At 43.7% G+C, this 14,060-nt stretch overlaps 2 protein-coding genes across 4 annotated transcripts in view; one reads left to right on the forward strand and one right to left on the reverse strand.

Moving 5' to 3' along the window:
* The window catches only part of RNF20 (ring finger protein 20), a 120,040-nt gene that overhangs the window by 18,945 nt on the left and 87,035 nt on the right, over positions 1–14,060 (forward strand). The gene's annotated exons all lie outside the window — the stretch shown is intronic.
* On the reverse strand, positions 686–13,903 carry ALDOB (aldolase, fructose-bisphosphate B). The gene is made up of 9 exons (XM_080667351.1): positions 13,588–13,903; positions 9,778–9,899; positions 8,820–9,031; positions 7,731–7,785; positions 6,680–6,840; positions 5,527–5,610; positions 4,356–4,530; positions 3,748–3,947; positions 686–1,218 (listed from the first exon to the last, which is right to left on the reverse strand). The coding sequence occupies exons 2-9, from the start codon at positions 9,887–9,889 to the stop codon at positions 1,123–1,125; spliced, it is 1,095 nt and encodes a 364-aa protein (XP_080523477.1). The 5' UTR covers positions 9,890–9,899; positions 13,588–13,903; the 3' UTR covers positions 686–1,122.

The following is a 14,060-nucleotide window of genomic DNA, read 5'->3' on the forward strand; positions in this document are numbered from 1 at the left end:
TATTTCTTAACCCATCAATTTTAAGTGGAATTCCTGACTCCCCACTAAGTGGATTAGTGCTCCCTTTGCTTTCCTCTATTTCTCCTCCCTTTGAATTTCCCTTCTGTCAGTTAAATTATTACTTTTTTTTTCCACCAGAATCATTACTTTTATGTCATCCAAAGTTTCAGTATTTAAATTCTCTTTTGTAACTATGGTTTTCTGAAAATGGAGAGTCAATCAAGTATAATTATGTGAATATTATTTACTGCAAAAGTAGATTGTGTGCTTGGCTGTGCAGAGGAACATGTAGTCCTGTATCATCAAACGTGGGCCACTTAAAGAGGAATGCTCAAAGCAGTAAAGTCACATTGATTTTCTCAATACCCTCTACATGTTTCTCAAAATCAGTTCACATTTTAGCTTCAAATTATAAATGGCTTTCAATTTTGGAGAGCCTCAAACTTGAAATCAGGGTTGGTCATTCTAAAACTTGGCTCCACATGGAATGATCAAAGGAGCTTTAAGAAACCCTGATATTTAGAGGATCCTATATCAAGAGTTTGATTTAATTGGGCTCAGGTGATTCCAATGAATAGCCAAAGTTGAGGACCCTCATAACGTCAATCACATCTAGAAGAGCCAAAGGTAATGAAATCTACTGAGTCCTTTGAAAACAAGAGCAAAAAGTAAAACCCAACACCAACTGAAGGTTTATAGCTTACTTTATTTCCTTTTTGTTGCAGCTGTCTCCTTCATAACCTACCACACCTAAGATCATTTAATAAGATGCACTTCTCTGCCCTCAGCGTCTGAGATGTTTCATTCAGTGGTTGTTATTTGGATGGAGAGCAGATGTCATTTTAAAGTCTATTCTTTTCGTAGGTGGAGACTCTGGGTCATGGGCAGCTGGAAGTGTGGCAAGGAAACCACTGTGTGAAATTTCATCAAATCCTTGACATTCAGACTTAAGTTTCAATAACTGATTTTTTTCCTTGTGTCTAAGAATTTAACATGTATTGTGTTTCCAGTACTTCAATCTAATTTGGTCTGATTTCCAGGGTCAGTCAAAAGGTAGTTGTTCCCTTTCAGCCCTCTTCCCAAGACACCTCAAAGAGCTGGAGCCAGCCGACCTTGCTGTTTCTAGTAGGTATAGTTGGCTGTGAAGAGCGATTGGGTGGACGCAGCACCAGAAGAACCTGTGGAAGTATACTTGCCTTTGGCTGCCTGGCAGTTAGCCTAAAAAACAAGGGTGACAGAGCAGGCCGAGTTAGAGCAAACACAACCATGTGCTTCAGCCTCTCATTTGAAACCAGCAAAATCTTCATTTAGACATTTCCCCCCTTACATTGATTTGCCGGCTGATATCATTGCCCTCCTTTTGTAACATGTTATCTCCTTTATCCCAGTTTTCTGAGCATTTCTTTGGCAAGACTGAGGTTTGTGTCAGTTACTGGGAAAGTTTCTTTTTAGTACCAACAATATTGCAACAACAATACTAGAAATTAAACTTTAGAAACTTCTCACTAGTATTGGGATAAAGGAGTGGGGATTTCAGGCTTAACAATGGGGAAGCTTGGAATACCTGTGGAAGTTGTCTGCTAAGAAATTGACCAGATATTATGGCCAAGCATCAGGCAAAGTACTATTTGTTATAGTAAAAACACATAAATGAAAGTAAAATTATTTTTTTTAATTTCCCATTTTTTACTTATATTTGACCACAAGAACATGTAATTTTATGTAGTTGTTATCACAGTATCATTTGATCCCCTGTGTAAATTCCAATTAAAGTTGAGTTCAGGTTTATAAAACCTGTAATAATATTCAAATGCCACTCTTCAAGTCACTGTTACTATTGTTTGCTCCCTTCAGGATTTATTTCTTCATATACAGTGATTTTCAAAGTGTGTTTCATGAGCCTAAGCACGTGTAAGAACTGGAAATCCTCTAGCTTGACCCCAGACCACCAGGATCAGAAACTCAGTGGCTGGGGCCCACCAATCTGGGTTTTAACAAGCCCACCAGGTGATTCAGATGTACGCACTAGTTTGAGAACCACGTCTCAGGCGATAAACTCAGCTTCCCTTCTTTGGCGTGGATTGGCCCCTGGCCCTTACTTTCACAGTCCCTCCAACTCAACAGCCACACACCAGCACAGCCATACCCAGCTCTCCATCATAAGGTAAAGCACTACCTCTACAATCTCACACCCCTCTTATGCCCCAACTTCTCTGGGGACTTCCTTTCCTTTAGTGCTTCATGGCCAAACCTCTGGTGAATTCTTCATTTCTTGCCCAGCCTTCTCTTTGATCAGCAAGCTACATAAGGCCATCACTCAAATTCAGCACTCTTCCATCTCCTTATTAAACTTTTACTCTTTTCTCCTGCTATTCCCATTTCGGTTGACCTGAATCTTCCTGCATGCTTAAGAGAGCTGTCAGGAAATTTTAGGACCTAAGTTAATGTACCACAAACTCACTCTCGGTTCAGCTGCACCTGGTCAATTTCCCAGCAGACGATTTCAACAGCTATTTCAAGCTCCTCCACTGTTAAGATTGAAATCTCTGTTCCCTTCTCACTCTCAAGGCAGTCAGCAATCAACCACTACACCTCTTTATCCCAACAGATCTGATTTCAACCCATTCTCTCTTCTTTGATGTCTCTCCCCTTCTTTCTAAGACCAACTCTGCCAACTGTATTAACATTTAGTTTCTGTAATCCTGTTTCCTCTAAGCCCTTGTCCTCTACATGATCTCCACTCTCCTCATCTCCACTCTGTCCTCTGGCTTTCTTTTTCTAATGGGTAGAAATGATATCACTTTGTGGGTTTGTTTTGCATTTCCCTGGTGATTAGAGATGCTGAGAATCTTCTCATGTATTTATTGCCATTTGTACTTCATCGATGGAGAAGTGTCTATTTGAGTCCTTTGCCCATTTTTTTAAATGGGTTATTTCCAGCTTTGTTACTGAGATGGATAATAAAACCTTATCACCTATCAGATTTACAAATATGTTCATTCATTCTATGAGGTGTCTTTTTACGCTCTTGATAGTATTCTTTACATCTAAGTATGCCAAGCTCTCTCCTACTTGGCTAAGCTCTAAGCTCCCTAAAGGCAGTGGCTGGTCTGCTTTATTCATCCCAGTCCTTGGCTCATAATAGGTGTTCAAAAAGGAATGGTTACTAGTTGAATAAAATCATTTTTGTCCTCATTTCTCCTGGTAACTTTTCTAGGTATTCTGACAAACTTCTTGAATATGCACTTTTTTCTTCTCTCTCTCTTGAAACTATTTTATTGAGGGTCACTGATAATCACCTAAATGTCCATCTCTGCCTTCTCTGAGCCTTTATTCTGAATCTCTCAGAAGTGTGTTGTTATTGACCCCTTGAAATTTGTTTCTCTTGTTCTCAGAATCCTTGGTTCATCCTATCATATTATTGCTGCTTGTTGGGTGGCTTCTCTTCTTCATCTTCCCAAAATGAAAGGTGTCCCAGTTCAGTGCTTATCCCTCTTATCTTTCCTCTGAAGTGCCTTTGTGGAAATTGTCCTTCAATCTCTGTCATCAGCTATGCACCCAGTGTGGATCACTCAAAACTCTTTCTAGCCCTCACCTTCCTATTGAGCTCCAGTGCCACATTTTCAAATACAGTAGGCATTATCTGGAGATACCTTCATGGCCTGAGAAAGCAAAGTTTTTCCACATTACAGAACCAGGCCCCAAGTGTCCATGTGATCAAGTACATAAGAGGTAGTAGCATCTTACCACAGCCCGCTTCATAAAAGCCTCCTGTGTCGCCTTCTTGTTCGCAGCCTTGCCACTCCAGGCAGCCAGTGCACTGGCCTGCAGGGCCCGTCCATAAGAGAAACTTAGTTTCCAGGGCTTGGGTAGAGGGCAAAGGTTGATAGCATTGAGGTTGAGGGTAGCATCCTCTTCACTCATGCCCCCAGACAAAAAGCAGATGCCTAGAAGGGGAGAAACAATTCCACTCAACTAGTCCGAGCTTGTGGACTCAGCTTGAGAAAGCAAGCAATGGGCCTAAAAGAAATGTAATGTTTCAATCTTTTCCCTACTTGATGTGCATGGGACTGGGTCAGGGATATTTATGTTCCCTTGTTGAGGCTAGTTGGGCTAGGGATATAAGGGCTTTCATAAGTAAGGAGGGAGGTGAAATGTTGAGGAAATCAATGGATCGTGTGCATTTGGGCAGACTCAGGATATGTGGTATCACAGAGTGTGAGGGGAAGTGCTGCTGCCTGTGAGGTGGCAGGGGTCTGCTTCATGGGTGGAAGACTTTGGACAAACACAAATGCTTGTGGAACATCAAAGGCTGAGGGCCAAGACCTGGAGTTAGAGGTGCAGGAAAGCCTTACCAGGCACAGCAGCAGGAACAGTACGGTGGAGAGCGGTGACAGTGGCCATGGCCACTTGCTCTGGAGTATACTTCTTGGTGCAGGCATGCCCAGCGGTCACCATGTTGGGCTTCAGCAGGGTGCCCTCCAGGTACACATGATGGTCATTCAGGGCCTTGTAGACAGCAGCCAGGACCTGATGGATAAGAGAGCCAAACAGATGAAACCCAGAGCCAGCTTTAGAGTCACCTGCCCTTGGCACTTATATGCTGCAGGGATGCAGAACGAAGGAATTCTCATATGTGGCTTGGCCAAAGCTTCCCAACCAGCCCCCAGGCCTCATCAGGGCAATGTATTGCAAACCACAGCCACTAAGCACAGACAAGCTGGCCTGTACCCGCCACCCCTACTCTAGCTGCCCACTGCATGGTCTGCTGGCATGGCTGCTTCCCCTCACTCCTTCCTTCCCATCACTCCCTTTGGTCAGTGGAGACTGCCTGGATTTAGTTAGTTGGACCCACAGGTTGAGAACCGCTAGCAGGGTCACCTAAGACCATCGGAAAGCACAGATATTTACATTACGATTCATAACAGTAGCAAAATTACAGTTATGAAGTAGCAACGAAAATAATTTTATGGTTGGGGGTCACCACAACATGAGGAACTGTATTAAAGGGTCGCGGCATTAGAAAGGTTGAGAACCACTGCCTTAGATGCTAAATGGTCATAAAAACATACATTTCAGACACAGAAGTGCTTTCAGATCTCATTTTAGTCCACCTAATTTTGCCAAGGAAGAAACTGAGGTCAGGTTACATTATGTCTCTTACTCTCCTACAGACATACTGTGGCTAATTTAGAAAGTCACAAGTAGACAAATTACTTTCAAATCGCATGTTTTTTATGTAAGCCTCATTTTATTTTAAAATTTCTTAATTTACACCTATTGGAACTGAGACCCCACAAGTAGGTACATGGATTCTCAAGCCCCAGTCTTGGTATTGCGAATCCTGTGCTTTTTTCATAAGGAGCATACCATGTACCCGAAAGTGGTAGGTTTGATAATACCACCTTACCTTCTCAATGCTACATAGTGATGCCGACTGAGAATATTTCTCATATAGCAGTTGATATATGTTAAGTAATAGCTGCTACTTAAAAGCAAGATTTTTCAACTAGAATTTGGACTTACCTTCTCAGTAACATATAGGCAGTGTTCCATGTCGTGGTCTCCATCAGGAATTACCTCTGGTTCAACAATAGGTACCAGCCCGTTCTAAAAAGGAAAAAGGAGAGAGAACAGAATGAAGCTCTGCTCACTGGGATTCTTTCCAAGAGATTATTCAACAGTTGGGGTTGGTATAAAATGAAGCCCTTTTGGAGAAATATCATGTAAGTGACTCAAAGGCAATGCAAAGAAATTTAATGAGATATCTGGTGAGCATGGCTTAGCCAAAAAAGAACAGTGAGATTAAAAAGAAAGAAAGGGCCCTAGTCAGTTTGGCTCAGTGGATAGAGAATTGGCCTGCGGACCGAAGGGTCCCAGGTTCGATTCAGGTCAAGGTCAAGGGCATGTATCTCGCACATTGGTATTTCTCTCTATCTTTCCCTCTCTCTAAAAATCAATGGAAAAATATCCTCGAGTGAGAAATTTTTTTAAAAAAAAAGAAGGAAGGAAGGTAGGAGAGAAGAAAGGAAGAAAAGTTTTTCTGGGAATGGGAAAAAATAAAAGCAAACTCTTAATTTCTAAGTCTTATTCTAGAAACTACTCTAGCTACTTCAGAAACTAGCTGTCACCCTTTTAGAGCAGTCAAGCTTAAATCACTAAGAAAAATGCCTTTTGTGTGGGTTAAGTAAGGAATTCAAGAAGTATTTACAATTCTGATTGGGAATCTCTAGGTGCCCACAACTCAGCACCCATCCAATAAAATCAGACTAAATTGGATCCCAGAGACATGCCAACATATGTCGGAAACTTTAGCATCAAGTCTCCATCCTCCATGAAATTATGTGGACTGGGTCAGAGTTATCACCCTGGACCTGGGATCTCAGAGGACCCTGTCTTGGACATGGTGGACACAGACAAGCAAGTGCCCTGGCCTCAAAAGCCTGACCACTTTGAAGAAGAACATCAGTTGATGGCATCTGCCTTTTGGGCTCCTAGCTGACTTGTGCAACCAGTTCTTTCCCTACCACACATGGCTACAGCAAAAGTAGTGAAAATGCTACCAGGCTGCACTGGTGGGGGGAGAAGAGGGCTCTGTGTGGGTATAGTAACATTAGAAAGATAGCTCTAAAGATAGCACTCGCCTACTGTTATTTAGCCCAAGGGGAAGCCTGAGCACCTGCTGACAGATGCTGGCGTAGCGAGCCAGGGCGTTGGCATTTTCCTGGATAGCAAGGGCGGATGGACACTGGTTATCAATCCTCAGCACAGCACGCCACTTCCCAAAGTCAACACCGTCTTTCTTATACTGAGCACAGCGCTGAGAAAGGCCGTCGAGCCCTGCAAGTCACAAAAGAGAGAATGGCTTCGTTGCGGCCCTGTCCCTGAGCCCTGGGGCCCATAAAGTGAAGGAGTTCTCCCTTGGCTTAGCTTCCAGTCAGCAGGGCTTGAGAGCCAAAAACAACCAGGCAAATAAACATGGGTCCCACCACTGAGCCGGGAGACCTGGATTTAATAAATACGGTTTCGACGCACATGTGGATACACCATAAGAACAGAGGGAATGAATATTTGGTTGGTATACTTGCTATGTTCCAGGAATGATTCTAGGCATTTTGCACACCATTTCTCATTTAGTTATCATAACAACCCTAACAGTTAATATTATATTCATTTTACAGATGTGGATATCCAGGCTCCGAGAGGTTGAGTGACTTAACTAAGTTTGCATAGTGAAAGAGTGATGGAGCTGGGATTCAAATTCTGCATAGCTAACCTAGTGTTGTGGCTTATACTTGTGTACATGGGCAGTGAACTACCTAGCAAAATTATCTAAGTTGTAAGTGATGGAACCAGGATTCAAACCCAGGTGTGTCCGATCCCAAAGCCTGGGACCATTACTCTCTACTGCTGCTGAATTTTTCTCTAAAAATAATATTCCCAGGTACAGAGTATCTTCTCTGTGCAATACACTGTGGTAAGTTCTTTATATATATATATTGTTTAATTCAATCTTCAAAACTTCTGCAAAGCAGATATTGTTATCCCCTAGAATGGACTCAGAACACTTAAGTGACTAACCAGAGGTCACACAGTTCTTAACTAGAGGAGCTCGGATTGAAAATCAGATGCATGTGGCTTTAAACCCCATGTGATATTCGTAATTTATTTTCATTTCCTCATTTCCAGCATATATTGGCATGATTCATATCAGTGGGCAGTATCCTTACCTTGAATGGTGGTTTCTTTGTTTGTTCCTGCAAGTGGAGCAGTTCCTTGGTCCAACTGTGAATTAAATAATTAACAAGTAATTAGCAGGTGTCAGGTATCCCAGTAAATAAAACACCAGCAGAGCCCCTGGTGCTGACTAGTAATTCCCATCTTTCACAAATCAAGGAGTTCAATTAAAAAAATGGATTAGTCATCTGGAGAGACACAACAGAGAGACACAACAGTCCATAGCAGAGGGGCCGTTACCTGGAAGAACAATGTAAGAGGGTCAAGGTCAACCCTAAGAGGATGGAAAGCACAGGCCTGGAGCTTGGGAAGTAAGAAGTAATCTGATAGCACCAGGAATATAGAGGTTCTGTATAAGAGCAGCATGCCTTAAATTATTCATTCATTTATTCAAGAGACATGGTGGAGCACCTTCACCTAGCCGGTACTGTGTTATTACAGGAGATGAAGAGAATAGTATGCAGCCTCTACTCTCAGCAGAGCAAAGGCTAGGTTCATGAGCCCGAGAGGTGGACAATCTGGGCTCAAACTGCCTCCAATTTTGCCTTCTGCGGGCAAGTTATGTTACCCCTTGTAATTCTATTTTTCTCACCTCACCTCTAAAATAAGGAGAATAACTGAGTCAGCCTCCAGAGGTTGTCAGGAGGGTTAAATGAGTCCCTGGAGTTCTAAGCACTCATTGAATACTTTACTCTTGAGAAGTGTGTGCAGTTTTGGAAGACCTAGTTAAAGATAGAATAGTGAGTGCTTTCATAATCACAGCTATCACGCTCTGAATAATCATTTTGTGACAGGGACTGTTTTTAAAACACGTTTCATCCTTATAAGAATCTTATGAGGTAGGTACTATTATTGCCATGTTAGAAATGAGGAAATTGAAACACTAAGAGATTTAGTACCTTATAGAAAATGGTTGAAGGAAGAGGGCATGGGAGGAAAAGTCTGGAAGAGGATCGGTTCTCAGGGGAAGGTGTGATGGAAAGCAGATGAGGAGATATGTTCGGAGTGCTGGCCCTGCCTCGGCCCCTGGGCTGGGCACTGGCCGGGCTGCGGTTAGAGGTGAGGGGAGTGCAAGTACTCACCTTGATCCCCACCACGATGCCCTTTTCCTTCAGGATGTCTCTGAACAGCTTTCCCTGGCTGTCCTTCTGGTAGAGGGTCTCATGGAACAGGATCACGCCCCCGATGCTCTGGCTGACAGAGTTGTCCACGGTGAAGAGGATTTCTCGGAACTGCCGTCGGTTCTCTTCCGTGTTCTCCACGTTGATCCTCTGCAGGCGGTTTCCCATTGTGCCTATGGGCGGGCAGGCAAAGGCAGTGTAAGAAGCAAGCCGGGCTTTCCTCCCCACCGTCTCAGCGACCCTCACTGGGAAGGTCAGCAAGACTATTCTCTATTCTCAGAGCTTCAGAACTCCTGCCTCTTTCTTGTCTCCTCCCTTGGCTGCTGGTCAGGAAGAGGATGGGCTGGGCATGTCTGAGTCAGGGTGGAAGCCACCAGTGCGTCCAGGTGGGTAGCTATGGCCCTCCAGCCTCTCCCCAGCCTCTCTGGTTCAGCCCTCAATCTGTTGATTTCTCTGGCTTCTATCGTTTCCTGGGGGCATGCCTGCCCCAGCTCTCCCTTTTACCTTCTCGGGCTTACTTAGACACAAGCTCTTCCCTGTGCCAGATGTGGACACTCCTTTGCCTTCTCTGCCCTTCCCTGGCTGACTTTAAACTGACTTCTCATTAGCAACAGCAGCGGGCTATGTATCTGACCTCATTCTGGTTACTGAATTCCTGGTCTTGCTATATAACCTGAATTCCAATGACCTCTGGCAAGGGGCCTCAAAATGGAAGGCTGAGTCTCTGTCTTGGGTTTTCAGAAATCTGCCTACTGGAATGACAGGACCCCAAAGGTCTCTGCTTCCTAAGCCTTCTGCTCCCACTCCTGTGTGCATAAGCCTTTACTCCTCTGAGAGAAAAGAGAACATGATTATCAAGTTGCCTTTGCTAAGTGTAGTAACAAGAGTATGCTTATTGTACGATGCTTCTTGCACTCACCTACAGACTCATCGGCAGCCAGGATCCCCTTCCCATTGGCCACGATGCGCTGGGCAATTTCTGAGAGCTCCTTCTTCTGGTCTGCGGTGAGGGCTGGGAATTTGTGGGCCATGGTGACAGGTCTGGAAAAGAGTGCAGGAGAGTCCCGAACAGAACTGAGAGTGGCTCACATGGACTCATGACTAAGGCAGCTGGGTGTGCAGACTAGCCCTACAGGCCCCTCTGCCATTTCTGGCCCGTTTCTACAAGTGCATGAACAAATGAGGTCTGGGGAAAGAGGGGTGTGTTTTCCTCCTTAGCCTAAGTAGTTGCAGTTAGCCATAATGGATGAAGGTGGGATGGTAAATGTTCATGGTGATGCTAAATAGAATGTCTTCCAGGGTACCTTTGGGATGACTGTTCCTGAGACTGAACCAGCTAGTTAGTGACCCATCGCATCTGACAGGTAGATGCACTGCAGTAATTGACTCTCTACTCTGTGGATTTCTGATGCCATCAGGTACCCTAGATGGCTTGAGGCCAGGACAGTGAGGCTTTTGGCCTGTGTGGCCATTCTGCACTTTGTTCTGTTAGCCTATAGCCCACCAGACTATTCTCCAGGCAATACGCTTGAGAGGAGAGACCACCACTTGCACTTGAAGCTAACATTTCTTCAGTGTTGGGATCTACCAGGTGGAGTGTAAGCTTCCTTTTTCCTGTATTCAAATACCTATGAGACCACTTGAGGCCAATGGGTAGGGTTTTTCCTAAGTGCCTCTGGGCTGGAAATTCCCAGGGCTCCAAGGGTGCTGAAGTCATAGGGTAACCCCTGTTCCAGTAATTCTCAGTTTCACTGCGTTAGTGAAGGGAGACTGCAGGGGTCCTCTGAAGGGGATCACTGCACCTGCTCAGCTGCCACTTTGGCTAGTCTTAAAAATGCAACTTCACAGGGCTCTTATATGTTATAAGAAGTGATTTTGCATAGGATGAGCTATCAAAAAGGACAAATCATAGTAAATATTATCTTGAGTCATTTCCTATCCAGTCCTGTGGCCTCCTCTCCCCCTCATACACTCATACACAAATAGCACAATAATAGTAGCAAATTATCATTTACTGCCAAGCACTCTGCTACTTGCTTTGCATGCACTATATAATTTATTCCTCACGATAATCCCAGAAGGCAGCTGAAATTCCCCCCTTCCCATGTAATAGATAAGGAAAGAATATAAAAGAGTTTAATGATTTGTCCAAAGACAAATAGCTAATAAGACACAAAATTGGGATAAGGGACAGTACTCCTCCATTTCAAGGAAAGAGTGAGCTTGGTGAAAGGAATCAGCCTTAGATGGCTCTCATGTCCTTGAGGACACCCTCAGAATACTTGGTGATGATACCCTCAAGGTACCCCAAATCCTTGGACTGTAGATCATTATCCCCACACCACTGACATTACCAATTCATAAGCATTTGACACACACACGTTTGCTGCTAGTAGAGCAAATAGACCTAGCTTAAGGACAAGCTCTGCCTCCCCTGGCTGGGACCATGGGCAAAGCAGTAATTTCTGAGTCTTAGTTTATTATGTATTAAATGGTAGTAATATCTGCTCTGGTTGTCTCATTGCCAGATGGATCACCTGTGACCCATGAGCACTCTACTCGTTGTGTTTGCTCAAAATAAATTTGTCGAATTGAGTGATAAACATGAAGATGCTTTATAAAGCATTATGAAAATGTAAGCTATTATTATTATTTCCTTTTTGACTGTTTAAAACAGAATTACCTAAGGGACTTCCATGTTTCTATTTGTCACCAAGCTATTTTCTTCAGGCCGAGTGTGCTGACTCAACCAGAAAAACCAAGAGAGGAAAGGTCGAATCAACCCAAATCTGTTTATAGGAAGTTAAACTTCTACAGAAGGATTAAAGGTCTGTACCACATCAGCACAAATGTTACCCGTCTGTTAATCATAAATCAGGGTCACAGGCCAACGTCCACCACCGGGGACAGGAGGCCAGCGGGAGTGGGAATGACAGAGTGTGATCTCTATGCCCCTGGCCTCTGCTCACTGAGGTCTCAAGTCAACATTTTTTAAAGTGCGATTGGGAATTGTTCACATTATATTATTAAGTGAAAAAAAAAAATCCAGTTTCAGAGAAGCATGCAATATATAATATCACTCTTTTAAAATTAAAAATGTGGTATACACACATACTGTCTGTACGTCTATATAAACAGGGAAGAACCACCCTGGGGTTACCCCTAGGGAATGAGATGGGGTGGAATGACTCTCATTTTCCCTTTTTAAACTTTTTTATGTTTGATTTCTTACTAAACAGGGTTACACGTTAATTTATTATATGTAATAAATTAACAGGTGATACATGTCTAAATCTGGGAGAAGGTTGTGAGTATGTACATATCTGAATAGAAGGTAACCACAGAAGAACAGAGCTGTAAGTGACCTCTGAGCACCCTGTATCAACTCTGCCAACTTGAGAAACAAGGAGACAGAGGAATATGTCTGATGCCCCTTCCTTCTAAGTTGTGATGTTTAGGCTTATAAATCACATCCAATTGGTGTATGACTTGGAATCCTAATTTCCAATCCTTCTCAGCAAAATAACAGAAGGAACTCTACAGTGTGACTCTTTCTGCCTCCCTAGGAGAGGTTCTAGGGAAAGATAATAATTTGTGAAATATGAATGTTCAACTTCTGGAGAAATAGAAGGCAGTGGAGAGTCCATTTGCTTCTCCATGTGCTTATTCTTTGGAAGCTGTGCTGGCCAAGCACTGTGAGCAGCACTTTTATGTACGGATGGAAGATGCTCACAGCCGCATCCCCCATCCCAATGCCACCGTGGCAACAGCAGTGAGATGCTCTGCCAGCCTGAACCCTGGTGCCTGTGAACAAACATGCAGCAGCCCAGAGAGAGGGGGTCGCCTTTTCCTCTAAACTGGCAAGGAACTCCCAGCAGCTACACTCCATTCCCCGGCCCGGCACCTCAGGTCCAGCCTGGGCCTGGGTCTTCCACAGAGACACCTTAGCCAACACAATGATGGCAGCAGGTTCCCAAGTGGCTCATGGAGCCCTAGGCCACCATTTAAAGTCAAGTTTCTTTTAAAAGGCAACATATCTTCACAACATGCCTGTTTTTGTTTTTGTTTTTTATGGAGAGAGTGGAACAAATACATCAGCAGCTTTTGGATCCAGATATCTTAAGCTTAGCCTTCGAGGTGCTTGGTGCCTCGAAGTAGGGAAATGTTGCAGAAAGCATCAAACCAGTGGAAGGTTTGAGAATTTATAATCAGGTGACAACTCTGCTCTGTGAGGTCTCCAAGCCTGTTCCATTTTCTCATCTGAGCAGTGGATGAAGGCCAAGGACAACACATGTCAAAGTCCATTTCTGTGACAAAGAAACTTCAGTGCTAACACTACTCCGTGTGGGAAGAGAATGAAGAAAGTAACAGAAGGTGACAGATAGGTAACTAAATCATCAAAATAAGCAGTGGCTGTGTAAAGAGTAGAAATGAGCCGGCATCTCTGAGTAGAACCTAACCCAATGGGTGTATTCAATTTGTTTTTCCCAGGCTAAGACTCCAGGGAGCCCTCAGACAGGTAACACAGGTAAGAGCAGCAATCTTGAGCAGTTTGCTGCCAGGAAAGGTGTGAGGAAAAACAAACATTTCAGCAGATCACAGTGTGTTTTCAGCCACCATCCTGTTTTTCCTGAAAACAAAAGCAAGCAAACTTCCCCCTCCACAAGCTTTCATTAACCCCTTAATCCCTGCTGCAGTCCAAGTAGACAAAAGAAGTTCTTTTACTTACAATTTGGGAGCAGAGCGTCCTCTTAGAGATCAGAAGCCTTGGGTGAGGCAGCAGCTGCCAAATAGGACGAATCTTTGGAAACACGCAGCTTTTATAGATTTCTCATCCAAGTTGTGTGGTGGTTGTTTTTTTTTCCTTTTGCCCTCCCCTTCCCACCTTGGCCTAATGGGGAGGCTCTTATCTAATACCTCTGATTGGCTCATAAACAGCCAATCCTTGTAATCATGCTCATATACTCATTGAATGCCTTGGATGTTAAAGCTACAAGGGCTATCTGCAGACCATGTAGTTCTTACTCCACACTCTTCATTTGACTGGTGAAGACACCAAGGCACAGAGGATTAGGGGATTTCCTCTAAGTCAAACAGCTAATGCATGGCTGAGCTCTAGAATCCACAGAGGGAAACTGGGAAGAATGTTAGCTTAGCTCCATCACTTAAAAAATACATGACCTTCGCCAAGGTTGCCTTTAT

This window comes from Plecotus auritus (assembly GCF_963455305.1).
Source record: "Plecotus auritus genome assembly, chromosome: 5".
Taxonomy (NCBI): domain Eukaryota; kingdom Metazoa; phylum Chordata; class Mammalia; order Chiroptera; family Vespertilionidae; genus Plecotus; species Plecotus auritus.